The following is a 12,449-nucleotide window of genomic DNA, read 5'->3' as shown; positions in this document are numbered from 1 at the left end:
TGGAAGAGGCAACATAGCTTAACAGCCAGGTTAAATGACAGCCCATTTCACTGATTTATCGGAGGGACAGCTTGGTTTTCACACAGACCTGGCTACAGGCAGTGGGAACTGCCCCATCTGGGAGAAGCCCCAGAACACTTTTTGCCCTGACCAGGCAGAATACCTGTTGCTGCTCTGGGTCATTCATTCCTCAAACCACCTCTTTGCTGCTTTCATGTTGCTGTGGGGTTCCCCTTCTTATTTAATCCAAGTCTGCCTTAAGTGTCTGAAGACCCATACATTTTAGAGTGCTACAGCAAACAAGAGCATGAAGATTTTCTGCAATTCGAAAGGCTGGAATTTGACACAGGCCTTTGACAAGCCATACAAACACATGAAACCTTTGTGTCCTTCTGCATACCACACACTCATCAAACAGACCGAGCAAACTATGGCGCAGCGTATCAATAGGTGGGAAATAAGGAGAAGACTGTAACAAGGAATGGCCATGAAGTGGACTTGATATTTTATGTTGTTAGCTCTCCCCCAGAGCAAAAGCAGCAGACTGCAAATGCACAAAAAATCTCCAGAGGCACGTAGCCTTGTAGATAACAAGACCTGAGGTCACAAGCAAGACGTGCGAATGACCACACGAACCCCTTATCAATGAAGGATACAATCTTCCAGCATATCAAGTACTCCTTGGCAAGAGGCAGTGCACAATATGAAAGAGTAAATGTGGTAATTGTAAGGTATGTGTAAATTGTAAGGTAAATCAAGTAAAAGCAGGATTACAGTGATTGTGGAACAGTTTTTGTGTTGTACATTTGCACTCTTGCTTTCTTAATGGTGACTCGTTCAAATCACCACTCACTGAACCACTGAAGATAACTGCTCCCAAGGAAGGCAGTAAGAAAAAAAAAAAAAAAGCAGCAACGGTTTATTTCAGGTAAGCAATAATATTACATCTGTATAAGAACACATAAATTGTATATGCAGAGGGTGGGGGTGTCATCTGTCTTTGGAATGAGTCTTTGAAAAATACAGCAAAACATATATTTTGCCCCCCAAAAAATAAAAATAAAAACAAAACAAAACAAAATTACGAAATGAGCACACATACAATCTACATATCATCCTTTATATGGCCACTGTAGAAATGCCAGACAGCAAAACAGTAAACTGCAGTTGGACATTAGTGGAAAGCTCTTCCCAGAGTGAGTGGTACAGCCCCAGATCAGAGTGCACAGAGACGGTGTGGAAACGCCATCCTTGGCGCATTTGGGAACTCAGACAGCCAAATCCCCAAGCAACACACTCTACAACTTTACAGCTACCCCTGAATTGAGCAGGAGGGTGGACCACAGACCTCCAAAGGTTCCTATGATTTCTCCATATTTGACTTTAGCAGTTATGCAAGGCATGAAATAAAAGTCTTACCTAAAAAACAGTTGTGTGTTGTTGTTTTTTGTTTGTTTGTTTGCTATAAGATATGCAATGTAAGCTAGTCTATAGATTTAAGTTCAAGGAGAAAATCATAGATTTCTGTTTACAGAGAAGATCAGATTACTTTACATTTCTTTCCTATTTTCCTTTTTTTTTAAGCGAAATTTAGACAAGAGCAACAGTGTTCAGTATATTTAGAAAGTGACACAGATGCAGACGTCTGTCTAGACATGAGCGAAGAAGCAGCTTAAGAAAAAGATCAGATAAGAATTTAATTGCCAACACTGATGGATTAGAATGGATACTTGAGACTGGTGGTATAGCCAGGCATAGAAAACGAATGTTTCTAATCTGCTTCTTCAAGTGGTTACTAGATAACATTACTTTTTTTTTTCTTTTTTCTTTTTCTTTTTTTTGGTGCCTGATTTAAACTTCGTTTGCTTTATTTTTTGCCCATTACATCTTTTCTGTCTCTAGTGGGTATGGAACAGAACATATTTTACAAAATCCTAGACCCACATGGTAATTCAGATGGGAGAAACCTCAGGAGACCATCTAGTCCAACCTCCTCATAGCACGCTCACTACTTAATTCAGACCAATAACAAATTCCTCTCTGCTACAGGCTCAGCCTTTAAAGTGTTTGGAGGTTGTCGTGTCTCTCTCAAAATCTCTCTTTCTTTGGGTGAGGAAAGAAACCTTTTATCCTGAATTTTCATATCCCCATTGCCCCCAGACCAAGATGTTGCTTATATGTATATGTTATAGGCTTAAATATGTGAATGGGAACAAAACATATAGGACGATCAGTTAGAAAGGAAGTGAGGGAAAGGGCAGATCTCAGAACGAAGAATGAGCAGAAATGAAATGTAACAAGTTCTAACCTTAAAAATAATAATAATAATAATAAAGACTATTTGGGAATTAAAAATTTAGTAGGAAGAAGAAAAAAAAAAGACTTAAGAAAAAAAAAAAGGTATAAAAATGGCGTAAAGAGCTTGACTTGTTTAACACTGCAAAAATAAGATTAAAAGAAGATATAATCTCCAGTTATAAATACACTGGATGTGAACTTCTTATGCTAAAGGGCAACCTTGTCATACAAGAAAATGTGTATAAATTTGCTGCATATATCCAGACTAGAAATTCTAAGGTTTCCTGATGAAGCTGAGATCTCTGAAGACTGTTGTAACAAGGACAACATATTTTAAAGGGACTTTCATGAATTCAGGACACAGAACTGGAGTCCGTGACCTAGACTGATCTTCTTTATCCTCAATGCTGTTTTTCCTAAAGTGGCCAATGACAAAGGAATTGGGACACAGGGGAAGAGTTAAGGTATATACCTTATATAAACCTCAAACAGGGTGAAACAGTCCTTGATTTCAGAATGATTGGTCTGTTGGGTCTGCAAAGGCTCTGCAGGGAAGTAGAATGCAAATCCCCAGCTTTGTGCTGTAGATATACTGTGGAAGACATCGTGCATGTCTGAGGAATTTTGCAGCAGTCTGCCAGCCACCTGCCTTGTTCTCAAGCAGCCCACCTAATCCCACTTCGCACACACTGTGCAGCTCCCTGAAGGCACCTCCTCCCGTGTAGAAGGGTAAGGATCATGTATTGATATCCTTACATCATTTATTTGGAAAGTGTGCTGAGATACTATGCAAAAAATGAATCTTCGTTATGCACCCACTGGGATCACTAGCTATGAGCTTTGAGAGCTGGCCACATGAGAACTCTGGAGACTTTCAAACTAATTATAAATTTGATTTAGTTTTAAAACAGTACCTACAATTGCTTTCTAGACACCTTTCCAATGTGGGGTGTTTTTGCAAAGGACTCTTCTTTAACAGAGCTTTATTTTAAGATGCAGATTATTTGGCTTCCTGAAATAGCTTTACACATGGAGTAAAAATTGTATATTTATCATTTACTGACAAGGCTGACTGGCTGCAATGCTCTGCAAGGCAATAACTCTTTAATTCACTAAGTAACCTCTCTAGGGAATCTCAGAAATATTTATGGCAACATTGGCTGCCACGAAACTCAGAGTAAGATATATCAAGTGATACATTTTATTGGTACCGATTAGATGTTGAAATTACATGAACTCTAACCTACCAAGTTCTCTTTTAAGATTGCTATGATAAAATGAGGAAATTATTGTACTCTTTACTCATAGTAGCAACTCTTTCTCTCAAAGCACTTAAGTTAATTCTGAAAACGTAGTGGCATGTAAATCCCTTCTCTCCCAAAACAACCTTCACAGTAGTTCACAGTGGATTTGTTGAGTAACCTAAAACTGGACTCACTATGTGAGCTGCGTTTCATAGTACTTTGCAAGTTCATTTCAGAGATCATATTAGAGTACTTTCCAGTCTGTTTCCATACAGACTATGAGCAAAAAACTGTCTCTGATATCTGCTTTGATTCCAAGTCCTAATATTAATGTTTTTGCAGTATTATGTGCCACTGATCTGACCTTTTTCAAGAGAATAACCTGTTACAAGTATATATGAAAATGTGTTAAAATTTCTGTTACGAAGAGTTGGATTTATTGAATAAGCAATATAATTTCAATAACTCAAACCACATATTAGAGTTATTCCAGTCAAATGCATTTCCTATTTATTTATATTTATAACATAGCGGAAAAGAAAGATGCCTGTTCATGGCCTCTGGTGTCTCAGACATCCCAGCACCCCAGATGGCTCCGTGTCAAACAGACAAAAGACCAACACACAGCATGCAAAATTAACTGAAAGTTTGAAAAGGGAAGTGCCATACAGCTAGTCTTGAATAAGTCAGTACTGTTAAACCACACAACTGAGCACTTACTACTCCAAACGCAGTTGAGCTGTTTTTACAGTCTACATTTGGTTATCCTGTGATATTGTGTAAAGAAGCCATAGTATCACCTAGCCAGTACTGCCTTTGGTCTTCAGGAGCTGAAGTGAGAGTGTAGGCAGTGAGCCAACAGCAGGCCAACTTGTGAGTGAGCTACACAGCAGGAGGTAGGAGAATGTGAGAGGAAAAACACAGAGCTCCTCACAGGCAGCAAACTCCACACCTTGCAGTGGGCTCTGGGTCCTGCACAGGCTCTGGGTCGGGGGGGGATAATACACACAGCCTATTAAGCAGAGTTTCTCTAGTCAGTTTTCCCTCCAACCGTATTTTTGTCTTAAAAAGGAATATTTTTGTCTTTAATTTCCTTTCTGTGCCTAAAAACACTTTCTAACAATTGTTCTTTCAAACTGAATCTTAAATTGGACACTTCCAACTAATGGAAAAGAGTGACTTTCTGTGTAAGAAGACATTTAGTGCCTCTGAAGGCATTAAATTTCCAAACAGCTTCTTACCCCACAGTACCGCTCCTCATTGAAGATCTGTGGAGGGAGAGGAATTCCATTTTGAGGCTTTTTTTCACCTGGGACATTCTCTCTCATCCATTTCCTGTTGTCCTCATCACCTGCTATGTCCATTTGCTGAAAGTCAATCTTATTGGCCTCTAAAAATCCCACTACTTCTTGCTGTTTCTTTTTGATCTGGTTAGGAAAGAGAAGAAAACAGAATTGCTTCATAAAATTGCAGTATGTTTTCCAAAAGTGATTATTATTACAAGCAGAGCTGATACAAGTATGTCAAGTTTGATCCAGTGCTCCAGGAGCCCCCACACTTTTGAAACCGAGATTCAACATTGCTTCTCAGCACCCAGACCACTGCCACTACTTCTCTTTCCCTCACCTTCTTTCTTTCCTCCCTGGAAGCAGTGGTACCTCCATCTTTGAAAAGAAACTCAGCAGGAAGCCTCCTACTCTGAACCAGATCTGAGTGCCACGTACAAACAGCTAAACTAATCCTGCCTACATATGTACATACTCTCCCCAATATACCATACACACTTTTTTCTTACTCTTTGCATGTGACATTTAGATTTCACTGAGCCACATTTGTTTTTCTGTCCCTGTTCTTAAATGCTAGGCATAATTAAATAAAGTCAACAGAAATCCAGTACAGCTTAATTCCTGTACTTGAATATGTCCCACATTATAGACAGCAACGTTCTGTTTGTATTCTAAGCAAGCGCTGTTTAACTGATCTGTACAATCTTTCTCACCTTTCTCTTTGGTCACACACAACCACATTACTACCTAGCACAATCCAGAGATGACTCTCTTCTCCTCCCAGTTATGCTACTCCATGCAGCCTGCTAGTGTCATATAGAGATGGTAGCCAGCATGATGTATCCATGTAGTTTTTACATATAACTGCTCCTATGACTTGAAACCAGGTCTTCCACAAATCAGAAATACGAACACCTAAATTTAAAGTGACACCAGACCAGTGTAAATCAGTCTGAGACATGCAATGAGATGAGAAATAACCCATGGATTATGTATTTCTGTAATCTAATAAACCTGAAAAGCTGAAGAAGTAGAATGATAGCCTGTTATATTGGAGGAGTTAATTTTCATTCTTATTATTAAGGATACAATTTCTTGTTCTTGTTTAAGTGAGGAAATATCTATCCATACAGCTACGTTTGCTTGCAAAAAATAACACACATAGAATGCTGTACATTTTTAAGACAGCAGGAGAGGCTTACTGTGAGCTAGAAAAAGCAAATCACTTTGAATGGAAATACTACTCTAATGTGTTCACAAGCCACACAGCTGACAGATCTCACATATATTCTTATTTTCACTTTTTAAACAGAAGTCATTTTCCTAATGGCCATTTAGCCGCACAATTATTTGTCAAACACATTCAGATGGCAGAAAGAATTGCCTGAGGAATGCACATGCCCACTTCATTGGAGGAGGTGGCAGGATAATGTTTGCATAAATAGTTAAAAAAATCTGCCTGAACCAGTACTAAGAGTGCTACCACATGCTCTGAAAGCCAGTCCTTTCAAGTGCTGTCAGCTGCAATTTCAGCATCAGCTTGTCTCTTTGGACACAGGCACTGAAGGAGATACGGCTCCTGGAATAGCTAGTGCCTGGACAGATAACGTCACTGAGGAGATAAGGTAAATGGAACCACTGAGTCTGAGCTCCCTTGCTTATGGCTGCAGCTATAACTTGTAGCATTAAAACTGGATAAACAATTTTTCTTCAGTTTGAAGTTCATAATACCCAAGAGGCTCAGACAGCACCAGAAAAATGAATGCTGAGGAAAAATAAACAGTTATATGTAATTATGCAGAATAAAGATAAGGCAAGATGTTTTTCATGATGACGATAATAATAAACCATGCAGAAGATGAGCTGTGTCTTAACAATTACTAGGGCTTAAGCAGCGAAAAAGATTTAGTTTCTGGGACATACATTAAGCATGAAACCATAAAGCCATGGCTGGCGCTAGGTTGCTTGGCAGCTGAAAGGGTCTCCAGCAAGCAGCACTCAGAGAGGGAAATCTTCCAGGATGAAACAACACAGAGGACATGCAAAGGTTTTCCCAGAATGGATGAGATTGCAGGAGCTTGTTTGTGCCCTCACTTGTGTCTGATGGCATGGGGAGAATTCAGATAACTTGGACATAGATTCCCTGGAAAGTAGTGGTGAGCATGATACTATTTCATCAATGCCATTCTGGCTTTCAACAGAGCTTAAATTCCCCCATGGCTGATAGTCCTTTACATTAAGAAAGAACTGTTTTAAATAAATATTACCTAGCTAGAGTGTAAGAGCTACAGCTAATATTAATTTCACCTAATGCATAATTGGCTATTATCTTCTATATTGTTGCAATTCAGATCATTCCCGTTGACCAGCTGCCCATGGCAGAAGCAAATGTTATCTAGTCAACAGCTTACCGCAGCAGGGACATTAATGCCAGCAGGCAGAGCTGCCCCAGCTCTCCGTTCTGAGACAGAGACAACCTGTTCTTGATCACTGTTCTTATTTATTAGATTCTAACTTCTGCTATGGCTCTTTATTTAGTGAGGTGTTAGTCTCATTAGTCTGTGTTTTGCTCAATCTTTCTGATGTGAATGGATTACACGAAAACTGAGACCTGCAGATTTGAACATGGGCAAGTTTACAAAATGACTGCAGAAACACTGAGAATAAAAAGGGATTTTAGAGGTGTCCTAACCATGAGCAGCAGTAAGCAAGACTTTGGAAGACATCCTCTGTGTAAGACCCAATTCTCTCATGGTTTATGGTAGACTAGAACCTTACAGGACATTACCCATTTCTAAACACCTCTGCAGCTAGTACCAAAATTATTTTAGTTTTTACTAAAGACATTTCAAGACAACCATTTAGTACCCTTTTAGGCTATGAGTGTCTCCACTTCTGCTTGTCTTAATGCATAGCTCAGTATCAGCTATGTTTGGCAAACAAAGATAATAAAGTGAAAGTTATTTAAAATACATTTCTGAATCATTGAGAGGGAAAGTACAGACCTCAGGTTTGCTCTAGAGCAACACCGAATTACATCGTTCAAGCAACTTATCCAGAGCACAAGAATGTTACTGGGTTCACTATATTCACTTTGGAAAAGTACTTAATAATGTGATAACCAGTTGCAATTAGTAGTGCAATTGTACAGTACATAAAATAGAAAAGATTTTCATTCTTTACCAATGATACTCTGCTGATACAGGCCCATCATATTTTGAAATTCAAAATGAACAACATGTATTTGATGGAGATCAGCCACAATGAAGAGAGCATCAGTGATACTAGGACAATTTAGTCTTACAATTTAAGCTCCACAGGAATGAAATTCATACTTCTCAGGGAGAAGCTGTACAAGGCCAATAGAAAATTTGTTTTTAATAGGATTTTAGTGATATATTAGGGTTTGGGTTGGCTCCTTGCAGGAGTGAGTTTTATTTTATATATATCAAAACTCATTAAAGGTTCATTGAAAGGATACCTTCCATCTATTTCATCAGTAAATGTGGAAAACTTCTTCAGCTGAACATGGTGTTTACTTGGAATTGCAGTTATGTATCAATAAGCTGAACACATGCTACCTACTCATATTATTATAGCCATACATACACCCACTGCACAAGGAAGAAGGAAATATAGAGGCACATTACCATGTAAAGATGCCATACTCTTCCTTCCAGTATGTGTCTAGGATCCCACTGACAGCTTTTGTAGGCTGCTAACATATAGTAGAGATTGGCATTGATAAGCTTAAGACCTATTACAGTTCACTGACATTAGTTATCTTTCTCTGCAGTAATAAACTACAGTAGCAATGCTTAACAACTCAAAATGACCAGAGAAAGCTTGCATGTTGCACAGCGTAGCATACACAGCCCTTCATTGCAGTCCAAAAGGAAAGGAGCTAGCTATAGCTGCTCGCTGGGAGGGAGATACAAGAAACATGTACGGCGTAGGAAAGATTTGGGTTTGGCTAGTGCTAAATATACTTAGTTTTAATTGCATAAGCGATCTCCTAAATGCCGGTGTTTAATCGAAGCACTCAAAAAACTGACTTGCTGAACTACAGCCCCACTTCTGTAGCTGCAATGGCAACAATCCATGCCTTCGTTGCACAGCATCAGTCTTGAAGGAGAACCAAGGCGATGGCCACAAGACACACATCCAGGATGTCTGCAGTGGGATTCCAGTCACGGTCACAGCTTTTCCCCAGAAATGGATGACTGGCAAAGGAGGCAGGTAAGGATCTTGTTTGGTCAACCAAAGGAAACCAAAACGGGAGACCAAACAAGAGAGAAAAGACTGCCAATGCACAATGTGTGGCAATTTACAACATTGTTTGAGCAAAAAAGGAATGGGAAAATGTCAATAGTAAATTCAGTGTCAGGCTTACAGATAGGCTGGCAAAGGAAAAGAAAAAAAGAAAAAAAGAAAAAAAAAAAAAAAAAGCTGATGAGGGAACTGCAAACTTGCCTTAGCTGTGTTCCAGTTTGAATTTTAGTGAATGTTTCCCATTTCATTTTCTAGAGATGGTAGCCCTGTGAACAGGGGGTGTTTTTGGAACTGTTCAACTCTGGAAGCTTCTTAAAGACATGGAGCTGGTGTCAGAGAAACAGAGATGTAGTTAAGCTATGTGCAAGCACCAGCCAATTTGTTTAGCCATGTCACTGGGAATGAATGACCGCCAAAGGAAAGCTGCAATCTGAGCTCATATGGGAACTGGATATAAAAGGAAACAGTCCTTTCCCGGTTTCCACCTCCCACAGACCTCCAATCTCTCTACTATTCACATGCCCTTTCCTTCAGCTGATACACTATACTGACAGATACAGCAGTAGAGCTCAATACTAAAAATCATCAGTACACCATTTCAAGAGGCATTATATACATATAAAAAAAAGGGGGCTAGGGAAAGGGAGGAGGATGGGAAGACATTTTTATCTGCATAACTTCATTCAGCTTACTTTGACTGCAGGTTCTTTACTAGACACAGTTCCCCTTCAGCAGGTGCAGTGTCCTAAAGTCTCTTTTAAAAATAAATAGATTCATTTCTACTGTAAACAATCTACCTCGGTATTTGTGCAAATACAATATCCACTTTTTCCTTCTTCAGGGAATATATATTGCTTTTTTCTTTTTCTTTCTTTCTTTCTTTTTCTTTCTCTTTCTTTCTTTCTTTCTTTCTTTCTTTCTTTCTTTCTTTCTTTCTTTCTTTCTTTCTTTCTTTCCTTCCCTTTCCTTCCCTTTCCCTTTCTTTTTCCTTTCTCTTCCTTTCCTTTCCTTTCCTTTCCTTTCCTTTCCTTTCCTTTCCTTTCCTTTCCTTTCCTTTCCTTTCCTTTCCTTTCCTTTCCTTTCCTTTCCTTTCCTTTCCTTTCCTTTCCTTTCCTTTCCTTTCCTTTCCTTTCCTTTCCTTTCCTTTCCTTTCCTTTCCTTTCCTTTCCTTTCCTTTCCTTTCCTTTCCTTTCCTTTCCTTTCCTTTCCTTTCCTTTCCTTTCCTTTCCTTTCCTTTCCTTCAGAATTAAATCTATTAACTGGCAAATAATTCATATGGAAGTGTTATACCTATAGTAAAATATAGCATGCAAGCAAGCCTGCATTAACACGAATTCTCTACATTTTGAGTTGCTTTCAAGAATAAAGTGTTAAATACAGTCCAGAAGAAAATTGGTGTTTTTCTCTTACATGCATACTCAGGCTGTCCTGGGATCTTCTAGGCTAATTTACCAACCTGAGCCAGAAAGAGACGTATGTTAAATGAGACACCTACCGCTGTAGACCCCGAAGATGTGGCTACAAAGACTTTGATCACCATTTTGACAGTGATGAAAAGGAATCAGCAGAGCACGCCTGCTATCCACAAGTCAACAAAGTCCCGAGAGGAATCCCAGCCTTCGGCAGCTCCTGGGCTAACCCGGATCCTAAATGGGTGCACCCCACAGCAATCCACCAGCTTTGGCCTCTCTCTCTCCCTGGGGGTCCCGGGTTTTCCCACTCAGTTGTCTCGTAGGTATTTTGGGATGAGGGGCCAGTAAAGGATTGGTTAGTAAGAGGAGCCATAGCAAGAGGTTTGCACCTGCCCCTGGCCTTATTGCATTAGATTGACAGGATGGCAGCCCGTAAAAGGCAAAGGAGAGTCCTGCACCAATGAGGCAGGCTGCAGAAATGTTCGGGAGAGGGGGAAGGGACAAGGGAGAAGGGACTGGGAACAGGGAACAGGATCACAGAGCCGTAGGGTAACGTTTAAAGTTGCATCGGTGTTGTCACAGCCACCTCCTGCATAAAAGGGCTTGTGCCCTCTCCCTGACAACAACAAAGAGATTTCAGAGTAGTAGATACAAATTTCACGTTAAAAAGGGGAGGGGAGGAGAGAGAGTAGGGGGAGCATAGGATCAGAGGTAATTCTAGTAGAGATCATATTGAAATAAGCCTCTGTAACAAACGCTCTCAGCTGTAAAGAACTCAGATCATGATCCAAACGGCAGGGCTCAGGCGCTTATCTGAAATGAGTATGTCACTATATTTCGTGATACTGAGGAGGGTGATTTTGTCGATTGTATGTATCCAGTCTCTATTACTGGATTTTTTTTTTCCTTCTTTTTGCATCATCAGTGAAAACTCCCAAGGCACAAGAAGAGGTCCAGAACTCTTGGTAAAAAATATTCCGTTCTGCTGTGGTATGCAGGATGCTCTTTTTTCCATCTGGTTGTTGCCTTCTGTCCCAGAGATGGACACAATTCAGTGTCTGCCTGCACATATTTGCTTAAGAAGGTCTCTGAGCATGAAAGTTATTTTGAGAATGTTAAACGTTAACAGACAACTTTCAAGTATTAAGGGCCAAGTTCGGTTTTGCTGTAAACGAGCACCATGATATTGAGTTCAGCAAGCTGACCTGGTGTCAGAGATGAAAATTCTAGGTTTCAAAAAGTGTTCATGCAGGACTAATTATTAAGATTGAACATTGCAGTGTTCAATCCTAAAAATCCTTTAAATAGAAATTCCTTTTTAAGGTTGATTAGGGCTGAAAACACAATAGTTAGCAGTGCTACCCTTGAAACTAAGATTTTTTGTTGTTGTTGTTTTGTTTTTTTTTTTCATGTTTGAACCATTATATGAAGCTGAAAATGCAGCAAATGTGGTATTTCTTATATTGAACAGGAATCCTGAGAAACCTTAGTGAAAACTAAAAATAATGCTATGGATAGTTTGCGGTGTTTACTGTAGCTCACCATCTGTCATTTTTTCTTCTTTTAAGAGGCAACAGGAGGTCCAGCAAAAAGAAAAGCCAGTTAGAATCGGGTATTTTCACAGAGTATTTACCTGCAAAGGAAGATAAACAACTTAGTCTGAAAACATAAAATTTTTGCCAGGCGTTATTATATGTGACTGTTTCTCAGGAAAATTTGTATGTAAGTACACTCTAGTAAATTGAATGAAAATGATGAGCGATTGGGAACATACTGTTTCCAAATTAGTTAATTTGGATAGTAATGCCCTGAAGAGTTAGCAAGAAAGGACGGTGAGGTCATTTGCTTCAAAGTGTACTGATGAACTGTTGCAAATATTGCAATATTAATAATTAATACTTAAAGTGCTAAATATTTGCACCACCACATGGTCAGAG

The 12,449-nt window shown here is 39.4% G+C and overlaps 1 protein-coding gene across 1 annotated transcript in view; it reads right to left on the bottom strand.

Moving 5' to 3' along the window:
• The window catches only part of SH3BGR (SH3 domain binding glutamate rich protein), a 28,211-nt gene extending 17,378 nt beyond the window's left edge, over positions 1–10,833 (bottom strand). The window contains exons 1-2 of the mRNA XM_013181331.3: positions 10,596–10,833; positions 4,784–4,969 (exon numbers count right to left, since the gene is read on the bottom strand). Coding sequence (XP_013036785.1) covers positions 4,784–4,969; positions 10,596–10,640 — 231 coding nt within the window. The 5' untranslated portion in view covers positions 10,641–10,833. The remainder of the gene's footprint in view (positions 1–4,783; positions 4,970–10,595) is intronic.
• Between the last annotated feature and the right edge of the window lie 1,616 nt (positions 10,834–12,449).

The sequence above is a fragment of the Anser cygnoides genome, chromosome 1 (assembly GCF_040182565.1).
Source record: "Anser cygnoides isolate HZ-2024a breed goose chromosome 1, Taihu_goose_T2T_genome, whole genome shotgun sequence".
NCBI lineage: Eukaryota > Metazoa > Chordata > Aves > Anseriformes > Anatidae > Anser > Anser cygnoides.
The sequence above is the reverse complement of the archived record's forward strand: the minus strand, read 5'-3'. Positions and strand labels throughout refer to the sequence as shown.